At 41.5% G+C, this 24,462-nt stretch overlaps 2 protein-coding genes across 4 annotated transcripts in view; one reads left to right on the top strand and one right to left on the bottom strand.

Annotated features, from left to right (window-relative positions):
- Positions 1-1,590: 1,590 nt before the first annotated feature.
- Positions 1,591-8,153, top strand: LOC141146896 (anterior gradient protein 2-like). Its single transcript, XM_073633678.1, has 8 exons — positions 1,591-1,748; positions 2,029-2,205; positions 2,380-2,443; positions 2,725-2,777; positions 4,452-4,528; positions 4,718-4,781; positions 6,437-6,520; positions 7,391-8,153. Exons 2-8 carry the CDS (start codon positions 2,034-2,036, stop codon positions 7,438-7,440), a joined length of 564 nt encoding a protein of 187 aa, XP_073489779.1. The 5' UTR covers positions 1,591-1,748; positions 2,029-2,033; the 3' UTR covers positions 7,441-8,153.
- Positions 8,154-20,331: 12,178 nt separating this feature from the next.
- The window catches only part of USP40 (ubiquitin specific peptidase 40), a 142,939-nt gene continuing 138,808 nt past the window's right edge, over positions 20,332-24,462 (bottom strand). For all 3 annotated transcript variants that reach the window (XM_073633674.1, XM_073633676.1, XM_073633677.1), the window contains one exon: positions 20,332-24,458. In XM_073633674.1, coding sequence (XP_073489775.1) covers positions 24,371-24,458 — 88 coding nt within the window. In that variant the 3' untranslated portion in view covers positions 20,332-24,370. The remainder of the gene's footprint in view (positions 24,459-24,462) is intronic.

Genomic DNA, 24,462 nt, shown 5'->3' with positions numbered 1-24,462 from the left:
ACCACGGGGTCATTCACAGATCACCGCGCCTCTCATGCGTGCGCAGTAGGAAACTGGCAGTGAAGCCGCTAGGATGGCGGTGCCGGGACCTGAGAGCCAAGGGACGGGTTGGCCTCGGGCGGCCGACATCGCGGGCACCCAGGACAGGCAAATCTACTTATTTAAAGTCAGCAGCTACAATGTTTGTAGCTGCTGACTTTTAAAAAAAAAATTTAGTGGCCGGAATCCCGCTTTAATCTATAATTAACATTCATGAAGAGGCAATTGATGATATGTCAAAATTCTCATCTTCTTTAATAGGATAATTATAAAGCTGCTTTGCATGTGGTTATGCCAAACGTATTTTAAAAGGCATTTGTTTTTTACGATCTGAAAATCGCAAATCAACGCTCACCAAACTTCTACGAACATGAAATTAGCAGAAAGGGCCCAAAGAGTGGCGCTTGAGAAATGAACTTACTCTTTAAACTCCCATAGTATGTCACGTCACTAAATTTGTGTTTGTCAAATGACAATTTGCAGATAGTTAGTATGCTAGACAAAATCCTGCACATGCCCTTTTGACAAAAATCAGGCCGTGTGTACTAGGCTTAAGACCGGGATGCAATTAAAGTTCATGTAAAGGCAGCTGTCCCAATACTTTTGACAACATAGTTTATTCTAATCACCTGTGTGAATGTGGAAATGAATATTTAAATTTTGACCATATATACATTTTAACTGCAGTAAACAAATTTCAGGTCTCCTGCCTTGCCGGACATAGGGGGTCAGAGGTGTGAAAATTTTCAAATGGACAAAATTACAAATCTTTTGGCGGGTTGAACAGTTTATATAGATGTATTTCTTTGTGTATTTAGCTGTCTGCTTTGTGTTCAGCTTTAGGATCATTAGTTATTGTGCACATTTGGAAAAAAAGAATTTCTCTTCCTGCCATCTCTGAAAAAAAAAAAAAAAAATCCCTGAATATACTGTAGCTATGGGAACTGTGCATATTTATATGATAATGACATATCATTTTTATTATGTTCATTATTTCCCAGTGCAGCAGAGATGACGATTTGTTGAGATAAGCTTTCAGCTTCTACTGCATAGTTCTATTTTGTACTGTAAAAACACCATAACCAAGTTCACGTGGAGGTGCAATTTCTGTTGCCCCAGGGTCTACCTAGAACATGCAGGCCGACAGCTACACATCTCAGTATGACATAACAGCTAGCCAGAGGGCCATATTCTGGTATAGACAGTATTGGGCACAGTATAATTATAAAAAAAATCCCTGAGTAATAGTTTAAAAATGATGTTTAGAGAAACAGATACAAGTGTAAAATTTCCTGAAGACGTAAAGGAGCAAAGAAGTACAGTCATGCTTGTGAAAGGAATGTACAGTCATATATTTTCTTAATTGTTCTTCTTGGTTCTGAATCTCACAAACACTGTACTCTTCAGCCAATAAGTATAGGACACATCCAGAATAAAGGGCCAGGGACGGGTGTGTCCCCCAGCATATCTCCACTAAACAAACAATGGCAACCTGGAGAAAGGGAAAGGTGTGATGGGGGCAGTTCCTAGCTTTCGTTGAGCTCTGGGTTGGGTCAGACTGCAGGGATCAGGACATCCTGGTTTTAAGGCTGACGTTGATCTTTGGCAGACTGCTCAGCTCTGGGTATAAATAGATGTTCACCTGTAACCTGCAGTACTGATCATCCTGTTAGATTTCTGACATTGCCAGAGGCAGCCACAAGCCACAGGTGAGTGAAAGAAACAGTCCAGCAACAGATTTAAAGGATGCTTTTTAGTTATTTTCCCCAATTGCTATATATTGTTTTAACTTTCTATAGTAAAGCCTGTGTATACTTAAAGATGTATTAATAGAGAACATTATGTGCAATTTTGGAGTATTTTATACAGGAACAAGAGTTGTTTGTATATTGTTCATAGAAGGGTTTTGACAGCTTTGGCATCTTACTTATAGGGGAAATCTGACATCACCGTTCTTCAGTACTATTGGTATATGTTTTTTCTTTACAGACACCATGAATTCCAACCTGTCTTTTTGTTGCCTGCTTATCCTCCTGTGTACTGTGATGAGTGAGGCTGCCACCCGAAAGCCAAAAAGACAGCCAGCAGCTGATACCGCTGCTTCACCAAAGCCTGATGCAGAATCTACTGAAGCCCCTGTCGGTCAGCCCAAAACTCTTGACAGAGGTGAGTGTTTTCAATAAGATGTTCCTGGGGTGGTCTTGGTGGAAAGGTATACACTTATTAAACTAATACAAGGGAAGCCTTGCAATCGTGGAGACATTACAGATTGCTATGGTGGGAATTTTTTTTTTTTTTATAGTGAGAGCTGATGAATATGATTTATTCTTTTCTTTGTAGGCTGGGGTAGCGACATTACATGGATCCAAACCTATGAAGAAGCCTTAGCCAAATCCAGGGAATTGTAAGTAGAGCCTTCATGCCATCACATACAGAGATACCTGCATGTTTTTTGTTTTTTTTTTATCATTCATAAGGTCAAATCCTTACGTGTATGGGTGGATTACAGTTTTCGTGTAACAAACTTGGAATCAGAACCAGTTATAAAATTCTATTGCACTGATGTTAAGTTTTATTGCACTTTACATACATAATCACTAAACCAAGTGTGTTTGCAGCAAAGGCTTAAAAATGGTCATGTAGCTTTTATCATAACTCTTTTCTTTTGTCAATATTTCATTGTAGAAAGAAACCTCTTATGGTGATCCATCATCTGGAAGACTGTCCCTTCAGCCAAGGTAAATTTATTGATTATTGGTTTTAAAATATTGTCAATAAGAGGTTTTTTGCAAATTATTTAAGTAAAAAACTTAAACACCATGTAGGGCCTAAGCGGGAAATGTAATATGGAACCAATGTAACATTTGTTGAAAAATGCATTGTCCTCATAAACCAGCAGCAAAACTAAAGTTTGCCCTGGTCTAAGTAAAGTAGAACGCCATCTCTTATGAATACAATTCCAGCTTCTGGTGCCTAAGAAAGAGTATAAAGCTAATAAGAAGAGCTGATAAACTAAAACATTAGTTTGCTGGTCATCATAAATGCATAAATTAAGATTCTGGTGTAAGCTAAATTATTATTTCCAACCTCTGCTGGCTGCTAATGTAGGATGCCAGTCGTTGTAACCATGAAAGCCTAATAATCTCGCTTCTGATTTTGGGACCCAGCTGGGGTTGATGACAACCTTAGAGTCATGTTATTTTTTAAAACAGTCCTAAACATAAGCTGGAGATGGAATTTTTTTTTTTTCTTTAAGATTCTAGCAGCAGGAGGCATAGGCTGCTTGGCACCTCTGCTTAGTGATTCATGCTGGTCAGCTCTACCTTGACAGTTGACGTCAATCTAAGGGGCAGACTCTTAATTTAAATTAATGAGCACTGAGTTCCTCCCCATCTTTGAGTTGTTCCTAGACCTGCCCATCTACTGAGCAGAGTGCTTGGTTTTGAAAAATCATCAAATACTCCCCAAGTCCTCAAGAGTAAAATAAGTGGCATAGTGGTGCATGGTGATTTATATACAGTAATACCACGGCTTGCAAGTAACGCGGTTTAAGAGCGTTTCGCAATATGAGCTTCTATTTTTTTTTAAATCCTGACTCGGTTTGCACAAAACAAGCAGGATGCGAGCCTCTAGGGTGTGCAGTATCGCATTTGGCCAGAGGTGCGGGGGCGTCGATGACACTCGGAGCCTTTCGAAACCGCTCGGAAACATTCAGTTTCCGAGTGTCTTCGAGTGCATTCAGGTGACTCTGAGTGCTCTCCGAGCGTTCCCGAATGTCTCCGGCACCCCCCACCTCTGGTTACATGCGGTACTGCATACACTAGCAGTGCCACTGGAACGGATTATCTGCGTTTCCATTATTTCCTATGGGGAAACTCGCTTTGATATACGAGTGCATTGGATTACAAGCATTCTTCTGGAACGAATTATGTTCGTAATCCATGGTACTGTAGTTAGTTTAATGAGACACTGGCAGGGTAGAAAGTGCCATGCATGCCTTGTTTTTGAAGGTGCATTATAATCATCTTTTCTTTAGTACTAGGAAATTTGCTAGCCTAGAATACGACAATCTGACACTTTCGTGGCTTCATGCTTGTTCAGGGTCAGCTACTCACTATGTAGTGACTAAAGGATGACAGCCATGGGGTAGTTGTGGACAGTTTCATATTTCTGTGTTGACACATTATTCATATATAGCAAAAGCATTCCTATGGCAAGCAAACATCCAAAAGTTTTTCTTTGTAATGGTTATGTAGGCAGTACAACTAATCCATAGCTGGAATAAGATTGAAACCGTGAATCCCTACTAATATGTACCAATAGGATTCAGTGCTCTAAATTTATTTATTATGATCTCATATCCTACCAATGATCAATAAAACTGATTATTTTATTTTCTCTCCCATATCCAGAACTGAAAAAAGCTTTTGTTGCCGATGCCCTAGGACAGAAACTGGCTCGTGAAGACTTTGTAATGTTGAACGTAGTGGTGAGTTTTCCAGTATTTTTCTGTAATTTATACCTAGTTAATATTATATAAAATTAAATATACAAAAAGATATATATAGCTATATATATCCAGTACTTTTACTACAAAATAAAAAAGAAAGGATACCTGCCTGCAGCAACAGAATTACATGAAGATTATTCCATCTATATATCTGCTCTTTGCTTACAGCACCCTATCGCTGATGAGAACCAGTCTCCAGATGGGCACTATGTACCCAGAGTCATATTTGTGGGTGAGTTCTGTTGCCATTGCCAATAAATACAATTTTGTCTTGATTTGGACTGTTTATATCATCCCGAAAATTTATCTAACATTGCGTTCTTCATTTATCAAAGTATGTGAAATAAAAACTGTTTAGTTACTCCGATGATTCAATGTAATTCACATGTATTAACCAGCATTTATTTTCCAGGGAAAGCTTGACTTTCAATAACTGTGTAAAAGTTCTTATTTAAGACACTATGCCTTATTAGAACCACAGTGCCTTCTTCCCAGTATCTATAATGGCCAAGTCTTTATATTATCATCATTCTAGCCTATTTCAGGATAAATCCACAATGTCTAGAAACTAAAAGGGAAGGAATGTGTATTCTAGACATTCTTTGGTTCAACTATGGTTAGACTTGAATTTGAATGAATTAGGGGAAAGAACTTGCATATCCAAATTTTTTGGAATTGCATAGTCTACATTGTTTTTATATATACATTTCATAAGAGATCAGTTTGCTGTATATAATCGTATGCAATAATCAACATGCATGGTTGGCTGACTCATTAAAAACAAAACCATCTCCTTCTGGCTGATAATTTAAAGAGACTCTGCACATACCTTCAACATCTCCCAAAACCTTGCTGTCATGGGGGAAGGCTTAGACCTTCTCACAAACTCTGGCACATTGTAGTAGTGAAGCTTGCCAATCCCTCCCTGCCTTTTGTTTCCCTCCTGCCTTTGATAAAAAGACGTTTATCAGTTAACAAAAGCTACCCAAACATATGCAACAACATATCCACCTAATCAAAAGGCTTCTGGCATAAAAGCAAATTACATAACTAGCAGGAAAATTTAACTGCATATCCAGTTTTTCACGCCGGTGCACAAAGAATACATGCTGGTCTTCTGTGTATGTTCTTATCAACAAGACGCTACCAGCATTATTCTTAACTTTGGGGTATAGGGAGACCAATAGTCTATCAATTAGGGCTCGTTCAGGCTTGCTTAAAATACTGACGCTTATCAAATGCACCTATAGCGTTAATGTGCGTAATAGGGCAGTTGATAAGCTTTTAATAAGCATTAAAAAAGCTCCCCCCAAACGCCCTATGTGTGCTTGACATGCGTTTTTGGTGCTTTAAAACTGCACCACAAACACCTGTTATTAACTGTAATGGACTACTGCACCGCAACAGCATGCTGCTGCCCGCAGGGTTGCATTAAAAAAAAACTGTAGTGTGTACCAGGCTTTAGGCTATAGACTTCTCAAGATCATTGATAACATTATCTTTTGAGATCTGATTTCTGGTTTGTGGCCCATTACTGATAAAATTGTACAAAAAGGGCATTCATCATGCTATTTATACCTTAGCACCTGGATTCTATCATATTAAGCCATCTCGTAAGGTGTATGTCCACCTTTTGCGAAAATAGTTCTTTATGATAAAGCAAACTTGCAGTGTTTAAACCTTATACATACTATTGTTTTCAAACTGTGCTTGTACTGAATTTTACAATAGTGGTTCAATAATTATAGAGATGTTCAAATGAAAAGTATTTTCATAAGTTCTTGCTGTCTTAGTTGCATAGTTATTGATCGTTTAACTGTCCTAAGCTGTGGTCTTTGTCATTTGCTATCGATTTGTCACTTCTTCTAACAGATATGTTTTTTACAGATCCATCAATGACTGTCAGAACAGACCTTGCAGGAAGATACTCAAACAGACTGTATGCCTATGAAGCTGGAGACATCCCAGAATGTAAGAATCACTGGAAAACGGTTTTGTGTAAAAGGAAATAATTATACATGTAGCTATTTGTTTACTATAAAACACATTTAAAAACTGTAGGGGGCAACAGAGATATCGTTTTTTAGTTAGGTCAAAATTAATGTTTTTGTATAATGGTGTTTAAATTATTTTCTCATTATCCTAAAGCTAAAGTGACAAGCCTTTAGAAAATAATAATAAATAATCTGCACATTTTTTGGTTACCCAACAATTGCTTACTTAAAAACTTGGTGCAGAGGAAAGGTAGAGATGTTCTCTATAGTGACAAATCAGAAGCCATCTGATATAATTTAATTTAAATTAGAAAATGTAATCTGACTGGTTACTGTGAGCAACAGGCCTAGCCCATAAGAGGTGCAATTTCTGTCTTAAATAGTATCCATTCTTTTAGGGGCAGGGCTTACACCACAGAGGTCTGCTGTGTTCCCCAGTAGGATACAGTAGGATAAATTGGGTCAATTGGCTATTGCTGATCTACCTCTGAAAATGCTGGTTTCCTGGTCATTTTGTTGATTCGACTGGGAAAACGTATGCAAACTGAAATTCCAGCCTTACTACATGCGTGTTCACAGTCTGTGATTTAGACAATATCGAAGACAGTGATAGCCAGGCATCCAACATTTTCAGAAGGTAGTCAGCAATGACAGTCTACATATCTTTATCCTGACAGGTTTCTTTGTATTGATCTCACCCTTTCAAAAAAAACAGATGACAGTTTGTAATGCTTCAAACACTGTATATGCAAGTTACTTATCACTTATTGTTTGCATAGTGTAATGATTCTTTTGCCATCATGGATGATGATGTTAACACTTGCCTTTCCTTATATTTCACCAACAGTGGTTACAAACATGAAGAAGGCTAAAATCCTCCTGCACACAGAGTTGTGAGTGCCCAGAGAAAGGAGTCTTCCAGTGCTCCAATGGTGACCAGGAAAGCACCACGTAGCACAACCCAGGAAAGACCAGCAAGTCCCTATTTAAAAACAGTCCCTCACCTATATGAAACATGGTGAACTTGACCAGATAGAACTCCTAGAATCCTCATTTACAAGGTCTCCTCTGGTTAAGTTCCCAGAAGTACATTGGCTTTATTCTTTTTAACTCACAGCTATTTAATATTTTTTCACCTCTGTGCACTCCCCTAGTTAATTGAAAAGCTAATTGAAAAGATACATAACGCACATATTAATTTGAACTTACCTTCTGTTTAATATAGTGCTGTATAAACAGAGCAACACCCATCAGTCAACATTAGCCTACAATTCACAATATAAATCTCTCCCATATGCAGATGCCAGTACTTTGCGGGAGTCTCTAGAATTTACAACCTTTTACAGGCTGTCAGAACTGTAGGCCTTGTTTTTTTTTCTCACTGAAAATATTTTGTCCAAGTTATTTTATTCTATTGCTTTGTGTTATTTTATACAATCCACCTAATTTCCGGTGGGTGATGTTACCAAACACAGGCATTAGGGGCTCCTGTTCAGGTTTTTTGCACACACTTCTTTCGATCAACAGTTCACCTCCTCTTTAACTTTATACATTTTATATGAATATTTACTATGTATTTTTAACTGTATCAAATAAATATTTTATCGGAAGCATTCTGTCTACTGAGTGGTTGACTGCACATTAATAAATACAAGTTTATTAGTAAGCAAATCTAATTGCATGATGTCTGCAAACAGAAAGGACCAACCTAGTCATAGCTTTGTTTATGCATAACCTAAAGGGAAGCTACAGAATATTTTTCAGTCAGCACATACATATTTATTGTATTAGATTAATGATATATAAATATGGGGGCATTCGGGTTTGCTCATCAGATACACATGCTCCAGTCCATAATTTGCATTGCTGCACAATGATACTGCTTCTTCATATAAATCAAATCTGAGTCCACTGACTGATTGAAATCAACATAACGTGTTATAAAAGGTGAACTTTTATCCTATAAAAGCTAAGTTTACTTTTAGTAACATGTTACACTTGTATTTAGGTATAACATAAAACTATGCTTCAACCCCGTACTTTCCAATTCCCTGCAGTTCTTCTCCTTGCACCTGCTGTTACAAATTAAAACCGCCTATGCGGGACTCTGCCAACACAATCTTGTCATTACAAGAATCTGTGAACAAATAAATTACAAGTCCTGTCTGCCACTGCAGCAGATGGCTTGTAGTTCTCAAACTGTGAGGGTGCTGGTTAAGTTTGAGCTCCGCCATGTTCGCACAGCCCACGTGCAGAGCCCGCCAGGAAGTCAGCACTGCACTGCGCTGCGCTAATCACAGGCAGTGAGACATTTCCCGATCTGTGCAGCCGCGCATCGGGACAATGTCTCACTGACTGTGATTAGCGTAGCGCAGTGCTGACTTACTGGCGGGCTCTGCACGTGGGCTGTGCAAACACGCCGGAGCTCATCCTTAGTGCTGGTGTATGCTCTCGTAGTTCATTGACATTCCTACAGCTTTCAAACAGCCATACATAGGCACAGGCAGAAAGTTATAAGCAGTGTCTGCAGGATCGTGGGTTGGTGCAATGCTCTGCAGACACCTGAGAAAAACAAAAAAGATAACTGCACATTTTTTTACCTGCAAAAATGCGCATTGTTATTTTTAAAAGGTGAACTTATCCTTTAAACAAAAAAAAGTAAATAAAAAAACAAGTAATTGATCTAAGCCAGCAAGAGCTCCCTCTAGTGGCTAATCTACACATCTTTCTCTTTTAAAAGAGAAGTATGGACAAAACTCGTTTGGCCACTTCTCATGTGGGTCACAAGAGTAAACCAAGACTGGCCATACATTCTACAATTGTACCAAAACCATATAATACGAGGTCACACCTAAACGCTTTCAATTTGTATGCAATCAGGCAGGCCCTTGCACTACATAGTTGAAGGTAAATCTACAGGAAATTGAATAAGAAAATTGTACAATGTATGGCCAGCTTTACTTGTGCTCTCCTGTGACCCAGAATCAGCCAACAGAAGGCTAAAGCCCAACTCTGGAGGGATCGACGACAATGTTGGAATCCACCCAGATGCCTTAAAGGCTTCTGCCTCATCCTCTCATTGCGCTGCTGAGAGTCTGAGGAGCCAGCCTCTCATGCCTGGTGTTCCAGTTAGCGCTGGAGGAGCAGAGCAGAGAGCTGGTGATTGACAGTCCCAACTCTGCTCAGTGAAGACCGAGAACCGAGCGATCAGTGGTTACGTGCGCAAAAAAGGTCCATAAAGACATGGAGGAGTGAGTTTGGGGTGGAGGAACTTGACTAGCCTGCACAAAGTGCTGACCTCAACCAGATAAATTACAGCAGAGGCTGCGAGCCAGGCCTTCTCGTCCACATCAGTGCCTGACCTAACAAATGCGCTTCTGTAAAAAAAGGTCAAATATTCCCATAGACACAATCCTAAACCTTGTGGACAGCCTTCCCAGAAGAGTTGAAGCGGGTATAACTGCAAAGGGTGGGCCAACACAATATTGAACCCTACGGACTAAGACTGGGATGCCATTAAAGTTCATGTGCGTGTAAAGGTAGGTGTCCCAATACTTTTGGTACTATAGTATGTATACATAATACTGCCATGCAGTACAGCCTACATCAGTAGCCAAACTTTTCTCTTCTGCAGTTAAACAATAGTGTTTGCTCACCTGTCTGCACTAGTCTAGAAATGGCGACATGGGCAGTGAAAAAGAAGTAAAAGACTAATGACTCACTGCTCTGCCTTCTCCTCCTCCTTTCAGTGTGTCCTGTATGTAAGCCTTCAATCGTGTCTGATTTTTTATGCAATTGCCAGCGACTATAGCCGCTAGCAATAATCACTGTGTGTTCTCCCGGCGGGGGGTGGGGTGGGGTAGGGGAGCCGACCCTGTGGGGAGAAAGCTCCGCCAGAGGGATTCCACCCTTCAACACAGTTAGTCGTGAAAATCGATCGATTTTCTTTCCTGCAACCCATGGTTACAGGAATAAAAATTGCACATCTATGGCAGACTTTACACTAGTTGCATTTACACCAAGGCCCCTTGAACACAGGCATCAAAATTTACAGATGTTTACTGAGGAACTTGTGACACTCGTGTGCAGGGGGACAAAAACTGTGTGTAAAGACCTAAATAATGTTGAGTATAGGCGAGTAAAGTACGTACGTATATAGGCAAGTAAAATTCTTCATTCCCAGTATTTTAATATACCGATTTATACTTGTGTAAACATGCTTATAGACATGTAAACACGTGCATTTGAGTACATTTCTGTACTTGAATGTAAAATGTTCTATTTTTGTTTTACTGCTCTGTACTCAACGCTGTATTACTGATCTTTACTCAGCTGTGTGCAATGCACCTTAGACAATAATGCATCTCATTTCAGATCAGTAAAAAAAACTCAGCATTTTTTTACTCCTGTGTGCAAGAGGCCCAATTGGTGTTTTTAATATCTGTTTGGAGTTCAGCTTTATATAATTACAAAACTTACATGAAAATGACTTTAAAGTGTAAGTTCAGTTTATGAAAAGGTGAGTCAACATTCTACACCCTCCCCCTCCCTGGTCCCCTGATGTACTTACTTAAAATTCCTTCGAACATGAACACCGTTAAAGTCTATCGGACACGAACATGAATAATCAAAAGTGCTAATTTTAAAGGCTTATATGCAAGTTATTGTCATAAAAAGTGTTTGGGGACTTGGGTCCTGCCCCAGGGGACATAAATCAATGCAAAAAAAAGTTTTAAAAACGGCCGTTTTTTCGGGAGCAGTAATTTTAATAATGCTTAAAGTGAAACAATAAAAGTGAGATATTCCTTTAAATTTCGTACCTGGGGCGTGTCTATAGTATGCCTGTAAAGTGGTGCATGTTTCCCGTGTTCACAAAAGTCCCTGCACAAAATGACATTTCTAAAGGAAAAAAAAGTCATTTAAAAGTACTCGCGGCTATAATGAATTGTCGGTCCCGGCAATACACATAAGTAATTGAAAAAAATGGCATGGGATTCCCTCACAGTCCATTACCAGGCCCTTTGGGTCTGGTATGAATATTAAGGGGAACCCCGTGCCAAAAAAAAAAAAAAAATGGCGTGGAGGTCCCCCCAAAAATCCATACCAGACCCTTATCTGAGCACGCAACCTGGCAGGCCGCAGGAAAAGAGGGGGGGAGAAGAGAGAGCGCCCCCCTCCTGAACCATACCAGGCCACATGCCCTCAACATGGGGAGGGTGCTTTGGTGTATAGACCCCCAAAGCACCTTGTCCCCATGTTGATGGGGACAAGGGTCTCATCCCCACAACCCTTGCCCAGTGGTTGTGGGGGTCTGTGTGCGGGGGGCTTATCGGAATCTGGAAGCCCCCTTTAACAAGGGGACCCCCAGATCCCAGCCTCCCCCCTGTGTGAAATGGTAACGGGGTACAAATGTACCCCTACCATTTCTGATGCTACAGGGAAGCCATAGGGATGTCCCCATGCGTCAGAGGGGGCGGAGTCACCCTGCGACGTCACCGTGTGGCCCCCGCCCTCAGTTATAAAAGAACTGTCACCTGAGAGGACAGTCATTATGGCGGGTGCCTCCCATGAAGGCGGATCGGAAGACGACTTTGCGGGACATTTTTATTTTTTAATAAAGGACTTGTCCCAAGCCGTGTCATGTCATTTTTACCATTTTCACACTTTTTTTGTGAAATGGTAGGGGTACATTTGTACCCCGTAACCATTTCACACAGGGAGGAGGCCGGGATCCCCTTAATATCCATACCAGACCTGAAGGGTTTGAAGGGGCGAACCCCCACGCAATTTTTTTTTAAATCTTGGTTCGGGGTTCCCATTAATATTCATACCAGACCCAAAGGGCCTGGTAATGGACTGTGGGGGAATCCCATGCCGTTTTTTTCAATGACTTGTGTATTGCCGGGACCGACAATTCATTATAGCCGCAAGTACTTTTAAATGACTTTTTTTCCTTTAGAAATGTCATTTTGTGCAGGGACTGTTGTAAACATGGGAAACATGCGCCACTTTACAGGCATACTATAGACACCCCCCCAGGTACGAAATTTAAAAGGAATATTTCACTTTAAGCATTATTAAAATCATTGCTCCCGAAAAAAAACTGCCGTTTTTAAAACTTTGTTTTGCATTGATACATGTCCCTTGGGGCAGGACCCAGGTCCCCAAACACTTTTCCTGGTGCCTCCATGGCAGCATACTGGTGATAGAGCTCCTCGACTCCTCCCTCAGGACTAGTGAATAGTATAAATTAAAGGCATAGCCCCTCCCCCAACATTTTCCTTTTTTTCCTCATACCTCTTGCGCTGGTGAAGAGGAGCAGTACGTCCATACCTCTGCCTTTGGCAGCGTCCGCCGGGTTTAGCCTTTCCCGTGCGCAGTCCCTGTTCTTGGGCCGCTCACAACGCTGATAAGACTGGGAACCCCTCTGTGCATCTGTTGGGGTCTTCTCGCAGAGTTTCCTCACAGGAACGCAGTCTGCCACCACATCCTATGATAAATGTAAAGGAGTTGCAAAAGGATCAGCTCCCATTTTCGCAGACTGGTGGTTTTTGTTTTATTTAAGGCATATGTTATTCTCTCTCTCTTTTTCCCCCCTTCCTTCCCTTCCTTTGCTTTCCCTTTAAAAAAAAAAGTTTTTATCTTACTTCGTTTCTCTTGTTACACTGGTCTGCTTTATGAGGCCGGTGCCTTTTTTTGTCCTGACATGCTACCTGCGCTCATCTATTCCGTGTTCAGCGTGGGGCCTGCGGGTGCCTTGTTTTTCCCCTCTTCTTCAGTCATTCTGCCCGGCAGGAGAACATCTCTGGTTGGCGTCCCCGCTGCTGTATTACGCATGCGCGATCCAGGGCGAGATTGTGATCTGTCTGATGATGATCTGTCTGTCTGATGACGGTTCTCTGTACTGCTCGGCTTGGCGGTACGGCGGCCATTTTGGTGTCTGGAAAAGGAGCTAGATTTGCCCTTTTTCCAGAATTGTCAGTGGTGGTTGATGGGATTAGCCCACCCATTTAGAGTGTATTTAAGGTCACCCTCAGGGTTAGCTGTCAGAGTCTCCTCAGCTGTGCCCTGCTAGGTTTCTCTGATGCTGCTCTGTGGTAGGTATTTTTTTTCTTTTAATTGTACACACAAAAAAAAAAAGTGTTCTTTTTAAAAAAAAAACTCCAAAGTTCCTTTTCTCTTTCTTTCTATATTTCCGCAGCTGATCCTTATGCCCAACTTCACAATGAGTCATTCATATCGCAACAAAGATCCTCACATTTCTATTAGGTATGAGACCAACTATACGAGAGTATAAAAAAAAAAAAAAGTGCGCTCACTGGCCTAACGTGGATTTCTTAAGTCTTAGCCCTGTTCACACCAAGAGGTCTAGAAAATCCTCAAGACACCGTGATGACAACAGCCCAGACCGCAGGTCTCATTCTTCACGCCACCAGTCCCGCTCTCCAGGTTGTAGGTCCCATTCTTCAACGACTCTCACAGACGATCCTGCTGACGGGAGTAATGCGTAGGAGTCTTCACTGGTGGACCTTCCCAGAAAACCTCTCCAAACCTCGTCATCTGGGCTCCCTCCCCTGGATCACAATTACGTCCAACGCAAGTGGACAAGGCTGGGGAGCCCATTGCGGGGAAACCACGATACAGGTAAGATGGTCCTGTTCCACCCAGGGAGTGGTATCCAACATCTTAGAGATGAGGGCAGCATTCTTAGCGTTGACTTTGATGGCATCTCAAATCAGAGGCCAGAGAATACTTCTATGCCTGAACAACAGGGCAGCTGTCGCGTATCTGCAAAAGCAGGGAGGCACTCGCAGAAGATCACTCCTCAGAGAGGTAGAGCTGATTATGCTCTGGGCAGAGAACCTCCTGGACCTCAGAGAGATGTATCTTCCGGGCAGGTTGAACACGGAAGCAGACACTCTGTCAAGGAACTTCCTGGACAATGAGTGGGCCCTTCATCCTCATGTCTTCCATCAGACAGACAGCCTTTGGGATCCCCCTCAAGTAGACCTGTTCACCACTCTGGGAAATGCCAAACTGGCCAGGTTCTTCTCTCGCTTGCCGCATACGCAAGCCGAGGAAGTGGATACCCTGTCATGCCTTTGGAGGTTCACCACGGCATATGCCTTTCCTTCCCGGCCATTAATATTCAAGTTCCTTCTGAGGCTCCTCAGAAAGTCAGGCCAGGTGGTGGCAGAACTTCCATATTGGCCAAAGAGACCCTGGTTTCCTCTAGCCATGCGCCTCAGTGTGAGCTCTCCAGAGATCCCTCCTTTCCCTCAACTTCTGTCGCAGGGCAGTCTAGTTCATCCAAACCCTCAGAAGTTGAACCTTCGAATCTGGAGGTTGAGAGGCGAAGGTTCGAGTCCCTAGGATGTTCCCCAGGGGTCATAACAACCCGTTCTAAGAGCCAGAAAACCGGCAACCAATGCCATATATTCAAGAATCTGGGACAAGTTCTTGTCATTTGCTGCCACAGATTTGATCCAATCCTTCCTTCTACGTCCAATGTCCTAGGTTTTCTTCAGACAGGACTTGATTTGGGGCTTGGTCTAAGCTCCCTCAAAGTGCAGGTAGCTGCAATCTCTGCCGCAACAAATAAGAGATGGGCGGAGGATCCTTTGGTGGTCACTTTCCTCAGAGGAGTATTAAAGATTCGCCCACCTGTCAGACGATCTTTTCCTAAATGGGATTTGTCCCTGGTCCTTGAAGTTCTATCTGACCATCCCTTTGCTCCAGTGGAACAAGTAGCACTGAAGGCGGCTTTCCTCTTAGCCATTACATCTGGCAGAAGGATTTAGGAACTTCACTCTTTATGGATAGGCGACGAACACATCTCCTTCTTCCCCGAGTGGCGCTTCGTCCCCTTTGGGGGTTCACACCTAAGGTCGCTACTCCAAGCCACCTGTTGGAACCCTGGGCACTGCCAGTGTTTACTGAAACAAATTCGGAATCTTGTCACGAGTGGACATATCCAGAGTGCTCAGGGCCTACCTAGAAGCCACCAGACCCTTCAGAAACTCTGAGAGACTTTTCATTGTACCGTTCGGTAAATACAGGGACAAAGAAGCTTCCATCAGAACTCTGGCATCTTGAGTTGTAAAGTTAATCCAGAAGGCCTACAGGGTGAAGAATATGGAGCCTCCGTCCCGAGTGAATGCTCATTCTACAAGGGCAGTCTCAGCTTCCTGGGCAGCCAGGGCTAATGTTTTGTTGGAGACGGTGTGCAGGGCCGCCACCTGGTCTTTTCACAATACGTTCCTCAGACACTACCATATTAATCCAGGAGCTCTCACGACTGTTGAGTTCGGAAGGAGGGCAGTTCAGGCTGCAATGTCCCTTTCTAATTAAACATTTATTGTTAAGCATCAGCTAGTTATTTATCACCAGTATGCTGCCATGGAGGCACCAGGAAAACGAAAATTGTATCATACTTACCGTAATTTTCCTTTCCTGGTGCCCATCCATGGCAGCATACGCTCCCACCCTTGGTATTCTACATTACAGAGGATGTTGGGGGAGGGACTATGCCTTTAATTTATGCTATTCACTAGTCCTGAGGGAGGAGTTGAGGTGGAGCTCTATCACCAGTATGCTGCCATGGATAGGCACCAGGAAAGGAAAATTACGGTAAGTATGATACAATTTTCTGTTTTTATCACAATACCATGCATATAAAGCCTTTAAAATTAGCACTTCTGATTTCTCCCATAGACTTTTAAAGGGTGTTCCGCGGCTTTCGAATTTGCCGCGAACACCCCAAATTGTTCTGTATTCGGCGAACACCCTTACGTTCGACTCGAATATCGGGCTCATCGCTAGCAGTCACTGCCCACGCAGCAGTCCACAGATTTCAAGGCCCAGCTGTTCCTACTCTTCTTTATTTTAGGCTTCTGGGACAGATCAGAGTAATTCTGATTGGTCACATGACCATTTGGACCAATCATTATTGCTCTAATCCATTCTGGAAGCCCTAAGGAAAGACAGGAAAGAAAAACAGGGCATTCAAATCCCAGGACTGCTGCACTGGCTGTGTGGGCAGTGACAGCTAATCACCCACAGAGGTAAGTGCAGCAGGGACCAGGGTGTAGAGTGTTAGGTGAACTTACCTGTCAAAGCAATTTTTATGTGACTTTCGAGGGGGGGGGGGGGCAGCCCATCTCAACATTTTTAACACAGGGGAACCCTTAAAATAACATTTCTCAGAAAACCCCTACTAATAATTATTTTATCTAAAGCTCATGGCACATTCAATTGATGATCTCCAGGAAGAATGCTTTTTACATTTGTGGCAAGTGGAAAGAATCCCCTTCCTTACAGATAGAAAAAAGATCATTGGTTTCAAGGATACTTATCTTAGAGGCAGAAGTTGTCCTTTACCCAAGGAACCCCTAACAACCTCTGGAGGAACCCTAGTTGAGAAAGGCTGGTGTAGGGTGTTCCTTAACCTTTTGTATTTTGTGAAACAGTAAACGTATGCTTTAAAAGTGATCAAAATTATTATTTTTTTTAATAGCAAACAGGTTCATGCTTACCTGTTCTGTGTAATGGAATTGCACAGAGCATCCTCAAACCTCCTCTTCTCGGGTCCCCGGCCAGCGCTCCTGGCTCTGCGATCCCGAGCCATGCTGCTTGTGTCCAAAGACACAGACAGCGTGGCTTGGCCCTGCCAACACTCCCATGTCACAGGATTTGACTGTAATCTGCGGAAGCCAATGGCTCCTGCTCCCTCAGCAAAGTCTGAGAGACCAGAAAGTGAAAGGAGAGAGCTGCTGCAGACAGGAACAGCACTGGATCGAATGAGGGCTCAGGTAAGTATAGGGGGGGGCATAATACTTTTACCTAAACATTTTTTTACCTTAATGCAAGGAATGCAATAATGTGAAAAAAAAAATTAGGCTCTAGAACCACTTAAATCTAACACTGCAGTTAACACTCAAAATAAATGCTCACTGACAATATACTATGCAACCCTTTTAATGGTTCATACAGCTCTGCTTTTAGCAACTATAGAAAGCTTTGTTTAGTATTTTTTTTTACTAAACGTTCCTTCTTTCTTCAAAATGACCTAATATATGAATCAAGAGTTCACCATTACCAAGTAAAAGTATATTATTTGTAACAGAAGCAACATGCATATCCTTAGGCCATAGGGAACTACAGCATGAAGTAGAGGGGTGGACACAGATTGCATGGGTGTTAGGTACTGAGTTTGCATAATCCAAAAGAATATAGCAGGTAAATCATTTCAGAGCTTTTTTTCTGGAATTAGAGTTCCCTGGCTATCTCCAAGTTTAAACTTTTTAGCCAATGACTGGAAACAAACATGTCGCTCTTTAAAGTGATACTAAAGTCTCATTTGTTTTTGCTTTAAAAATAACAAACATGTTATATTTACTTGCTCTGTGCAGTGGTTTTGCACAGAGCAAACCAGATCCTCTTTTTCTTAGGTCCCTCTACAGGGCACCTGGCCCCTCCATCCTGTCCAGTGCCCCCACAGCAAGCCGCTTGCTATGGGGGCACCCGAGCCGAGCTGCAGCTCCATTTGTCTATTCAGACAGGGAGTTGTGGTTTGGCCCCACCTCCTCTCTCTCCTGATTGGCTGGCTTTGTTTGACAGCAGCAGTAGCCAATGTCTCAGCCAAATCAGGAGGCAGAGCCCCGGCTGGCTGAGACACTCGTGCACATCGCTGGATAGAGATGGGGCTCAGGTAAGTATTAGGGGAGCTGCTGAACAAAGAAGGTTTTTTATCTTAATGCATAGAATGCATTAGGATAAAAAAAAAACCTTCTGCCTTTACAACCACTTTAAGTCAGATAAAAGTCCAATCTCATCGTCATACTTTTCAAAATCAGTTGCTTAGAAAACACTGAAGTTAGTAAATCAGCATGACACCCAGCATTTATATACTTCTTTCGCAGAAATAAAAAAGCTTCCTATTTATCCTACACACCCATACCTCAGCATTCAGCTGGCTGTATACAAACATCTCCATTACTTCCTGGACAGACCTTGGAACACAGGAAGGAGTTTACCAGCTGACCTCATTAGCACACACCTTGCATCTGCCTTCCCCCAGATCACTACTACCCACCTCCTCAGGTGCTCACTAAATACACAGCCATAGATCGTTCACTTGGCAGAGTGTGCAGGAGCTGAGCAATCAGATAACAGCCTATGTGGATAGAGCTGTAGTATTGGAAACAGGAGAAGTATGTCCTGGGTTCTGTAAAGCTCATCATACACTATACAATCTGATTGCACAATTTACTTTACAGCTACCATCAACTATGTAGTCCAAGGACGTGAATAAACCAAAAACTCCCTGTGTTCAGGAACTATTATAACTGCAAAATTGGATTACATTATTGAAGCCATTTGGCTCCGTCACAAGCATGTTTATGGGACTTTGTTTATGTTTAATGATTATTTGAACTACAGATACACATACAGTATTTACCATTGGTTTGTGTTCTTATATGAATTGTATATTAGTTTGGCACTTTTATACTTAAATTTGTGTTTTTTCAGAAAAATTTTCATAGTGCAATTGGTCATATAATTTTCATTAACCAGAGGATATCTGTTAGTATGTAGTGCAGGGGCCTGCCTGATTGGATACAGAGTGATTGGATAGATGGGGAGTCCTCTTCTTAGTTTTGGTAAATGTAAAGGATATCGTACAGAGATTGTACAATCAGATTGTATCGTGTACGGCCACCTTTATACACCTAAAATAAACTAGTTGCACTTCCAGTGCCATTAATTGTTAATGGCACACCAAACACTGAAGCAAACACACATTTTGCCGTGAAAAAAAAAAAAAACAAGCAAACGCAGCAAAGCACACAGTAAAAAACATGCAATTTGCAACATGTCAAAAAGTCCTATAAGACAATTTGCCACGTGTAGCGCAGCCCATTGAAATTATCAAGCTGGCCTATGCGTCTCTCGGGAAAAACTAGCCAAAAAAATGCGCTCCCACTATGCTAGATGTGAACGAGGCCTGAAAGTGAAATTGGTGTGTTTACACAAGAACAATGAGGCTCCATTCACATCTGTGCATTTCCAAATGCATGGCAAACTGCACAGAAAAAGCATGCTTTGCCATGCCTTTTAGAAACGCGCTGCAAATGCACTGAAAAGCACAGTAAAAACACATCACAAAGTCCTGGAGCTTATTTGAGTCGCTTGTTGCGCCTAGGGCAGCATATTCAAGTTATTGGGCTACACTATGCATGATGAGCGGAAAGGCTCCAAAATTCCACCCCCCCCAAAAAAAAACCCCACCTGCGGGAATGTGAGTTTCCACTATGTGAAAATGTGAATGGGGCTTGACAGCCGAGTGTCTCCCTCCACTCCCTCCTATGTACTTTTGTTAAGAATATACACTATGCAATCCGATTGTACAATCTCTATAAAATTTTCCTTTATATTTACCAGAACTATGGAATAGGAAGACCCACTTAAACAATCTATTCAATTTGTATCAAATCAGGCAGGCCCTTGCACTACATAACTGATGTAGTGCAAGATGACCTACAAGGAAGTAATGCAAGCAGAAATTTCAAACCTGTGGATGAGGTAAGTGAGAGATAAGAGCATTGGGATGGCTGGGCCAGAAACTATAGCACAGAAGGATTCTATTTATTATGTAAGGTGAAATTCTGCCTGAAAAGGTTAACCTAGCCTTTAACCCACTGTAGTACATGCTGCCCCTTCCCCCTTATTCTTTGTGCCAAATCTTCAAACATGCTTCCAGGTTATCTCAAAATGATTAGACTCCTCTTATCCAGTTTGCAGTCAGTTTTCTTTAATAATGTTAAAACACAATTCATATATGTATATGCAAACAGACCTTGAAATTAATTTTGCAGGGCTAAAGATCAAAATGAACAAAAGGTTTACAGTCAAACAGAAACAATGAAATGTCAGTCTTCTTTTTATACTTTTAAAGTTCATCAAGGAGCAAATTTATTAAAAAAAAAAAAAAAATTTGCAAACAACAACTAACTCCTTTTTACATGGTACTCTGAAGTACAAAAAAGTGTCCAGCCTACCTGGGGTGGCAGGGATTTGAGCAGTGTTTGCACATGATCACATAATATAATCAGCAGTGGACAAGCTGGTAATATTTTGCAGCATGCAAAGGGGACACATGGAAGGATAAAGTTGAAGGCACAGCCAGTAAAGTCCACTATTAAGCAGGTCTTTCTGCTACGTTTACACTATATGATTCCATGCTATGTCTCACATGAAAAATAAAAATAAAAGCAACAACAAAAGTGCCACTCTTGCAGGCTGATTGAACCAACTCAGCCACTTTATACTAAAGTGTTAGGCTGGCCATAGACCGTGGAAATTCTTTCTTGCAGCCACAGTTTGCAGGAAAGAAATTCTCATGATTCCTCCATCAGCACTGACAGGGGAATACCTCCTGCCGAGACCATTGTCTTCTCCCGTCTGAGATTAGAACCGAATATGGCCGGCTTAAATCTAATTAAAAATTCAGTTAACCCAAAACGAATATTTTAAACTATAGATGTAGTGTGGGTGTGAGACAGTCCTTGGCTTATTTTATGGCTTGAATGCACCAACCCAGAGCTCTTCCTGTTATAATAGAGTTCTTGTCTACCTGGCTGTCTGGGTCCGCCTGTCAGTTTTTTAGGTGGAACCCATCGAACCATCCATTGTCCTCTATGGAGCAGTGTACCCCGTACTGTACACCAAAATAAGAAATGTAGAGGTAAATCAAAATTCCTATTATGTTGATTGCACAGTACAGAACTGGTATTCACAGATCATGGGGTGTACACAAGAATTTAAAAGTGAGGGTTGGGCAACATAGCAATTTAGAACTGCCAACAGGCTCACAAAAAATAAAGAAATGTTAAGGAACCCAAACAAATGCTCAGATAACCACTTGAAAGCCTGAGCTCGCCTAAGCTGAGGCCTGATAAAACTTGAAATATATGTGAACTGAGGAGCAGGTGGTGGCTTTACTATGAATCTGCTCAAAGGAGACCACCATGAAGCCCAGAACCCTCATGCAGAAGCAAATTGAAGGGTGGAGTTGTAACCCGAGGGTCCAAGAGTGGCTGGGAGTCCGACACTGGCCTGGGCTGTGTCCAAGCTTAAACCCAGGTAATCTGTGACTTGGAATGACTTGAATTCATAGAAGAGCCAGAAGGGGACAAGCACTTTTGTGGCGCACAGGAGAGCCTGAATGGCAGTGCTACAAACTGGAAAAGCTGGTTTTCCACAGCAAAATGCAGGAAGTGTTGATGTGATGGGAAAATTAGATTATGGAGATAGGAATGTCTACTGATGCAAAAAAATCCCCTTGTCTGAGGGAAGCAATGACAGATCTTGTAGGTTCCATTGATTTTTTTTTTTATTCAGATTTTAAAGACAAAAAGGTTTTTCATATTAACAGAGACAAGCTGTCACAAAGGACAGAAAGACCAAGAATAAGAGTAGAAGAGCATAGAAAGATAAAAAGGTACAGCACTAAAGGACATGGATTCCCATTTTTAAACAAAGATGTCACCCAGATACCTCACAAGAGCAGGCAATTCATCCACAGGTAACATTAAAAACAGTGTTCTTAACAAATAGTAGTATACTATCCACTCATCTATGGTTGGAGGTTTAGCAGATACCCATTTTAAAGCAAACAGTGGTAAAACAGTGATTTAATGACCACTAAGGTTAAACTGTCGTCCAACACACTGGGGTCAAAGTTCCCTAGAATATATGCAATAAGATCAAGGATTAGGGTAATAACGTATAAATTGTTTAAGGTGGTAAAAACCTTGCTCCAATAAAGTTTGAGTTTTGGGCATCTCTCTTTTTGTGGATTTAGGTATGGGGCTTTCTTTGGTCTGAGATTAGCGGATTGGAAGGTAAAAAGCAAGGAGAGAGGGAATAGAAATTCTATTTTGAAATGACAGATTGGTCCCAGAGGTCCAAAAAAAGAAATTAAAAATAATCTCCAGAGTAGAACAGGTCCATCACCCAAGGACCCTAGCAAAAAACTGGAGCCTCGTGGATCGGGAAGGGTTTGCCAGTGTCCAATCACTTTAAGGTAGAAGCAGATAATCCATGGTTCATTAATACCAGTCCTGTAATGTATGATTAAGATAACACAATTTCTGATATTCCATTTACGGTATCCTTTAAATGAATACTTTCTTGGCAGAAACATGGAGATTGCTACTGCTGACCTCTTTCTGAAATTGGTAATTATCTGGCTATTATACTAAGCTTCTGGCTTCAATAATTTGAGACACTAACCAGGAACCAGTACGCAAAGCAGGAAAGTCAAGTTATGGACAGCATAACAGCCAGACAACTAGCATTTGCTGCAGAAAAAAAAATGCAATAGCAGTCTTTAGGTTTCTTTTACAAAAGGTTTAATACACCCTGTATAAGTACTTGAAACCTGTCAGAATTTTAGCTTTCTGTAATCCCCTACACATCAGCACTCTAACTATCAGAGAGAAAGTACAGTACTCTGAGCCAATAAGGGTTCTCCCTGGTGCTTTGCAAAGAACTGTCATTCTAACATAGTGAACTTACAGGGGACGAGAGCACATGGATGGTCTCGCAAGGCTAGTTGGATGACACCACTTTGTTTGTTATAGTTGGAAACTGTACAAGGAATACACTGTTCTTGCTCCACCCTCAGTCTGCTGATTGGAAAATGAAAGAGCAGCAGCATAATGATCAGGCCATCTCTCTTTTCACTCTTCTCCTATCATCACGTTTCATGTCAGGACATTAGCATGTAATATATACCTGATTGGCTCCCAATCCCTCCCCCCTCCCCCCCAGTCCAAATGTTGCTTTACAGGGGGATTGCAACAGGCTGAAATTCAGGTGAAATTTGGGTACTTATACCTGTTGGATTTCCTGACAGGAAGTGAGGACAAATCTCCCAACAGACTACAAATAAAAACCTGACAGAGGGACTAACCTTTACATACTCTGCCCAAAACAAGGTTCTGCATGGAGTTGGGTTTTAATCTGGTTCATAAAATGGAAAAATTATCTTGAATCGGTTATGTGCATTACACACATGTGTACCATGAATGTTTGTCTTACTTTTTGTAACACATGAGCAAAACCCACATATTTAAAATACACAAAACTGCACAATAATGCACATGAATGCATGTCTAAGACACACAAAATGGCGCATAACTGCATGCAGTAATGTGTATCAAAACTGTGCATTACTGCATACAAGTACTGTGAGTATAAAAAGGCCATCTGAGGAAGCAATCTGAAACTACCTACATAAACCCATAACAAAAACACCAGATTAAATCTTTAAAAAAATTGTGCATGATTATCCCTTTATTCCTTGACAGCTGTTGACTCCCCAATAAAGCATGGGAATGTAATCCTATAAAAAAATGAACCATATAGAACTGACAAGTAACATAAAATAATAAAAAATAATGGAGGCAGGGTCAATCATATTTAAACCCTATTGCAAGAAATACAGCTATAGGTTTTCCTTATTTCTTATAGCAGCAGTTTAAAGAAATCAATTCCAGGTGACGTACAGCAGATAATGAGAAAAGAGAAGGCACCTCCATACACAGAAATTTCCTGACTGTTTTGCAGCTGAGGTCAGCTACAAGCACCCATACTCCTGCAGCAGAAATGCAGCACCTGGTTCTGACCTCCAGGGGGAACTATAGAATTATACCACAACACCACACTGCCTCCTAGTGACAGTATATTTTAAGTTCATCCCTGAGTTAAAGGGGGAAAGAGATTCTGTATTTCATGCTCCAACCATGGGAGCAAGTTTGTGCTATCTGAACACTCCCACACGGATGGATAGAGAACTTTCCGGCTTCCGTCCACTTGGCAGAACTTTTTGATTGCAATTAGATGGTGGACTAT

The sequence above is a fragment of the Aquarana catesbeiana genome, linkage group LG06 (assembly GCF_042186555.1).
Source record: "Aquarana catesbeiana isolate 2022-GZ linkage group LG06, ASM4218655v1, whole genome shotgun sequence".
Lineage (NCBI taxonomy): Eukaryota > Metazoa > Chordata > Amphibia > Anura > Ranidae > Aquarana > Aquarana catesbeiana.
Note: the sequence above shows the minus strand (reverse complement) of the source record. Positions and strands in the feature narration are given on the sequence as shown.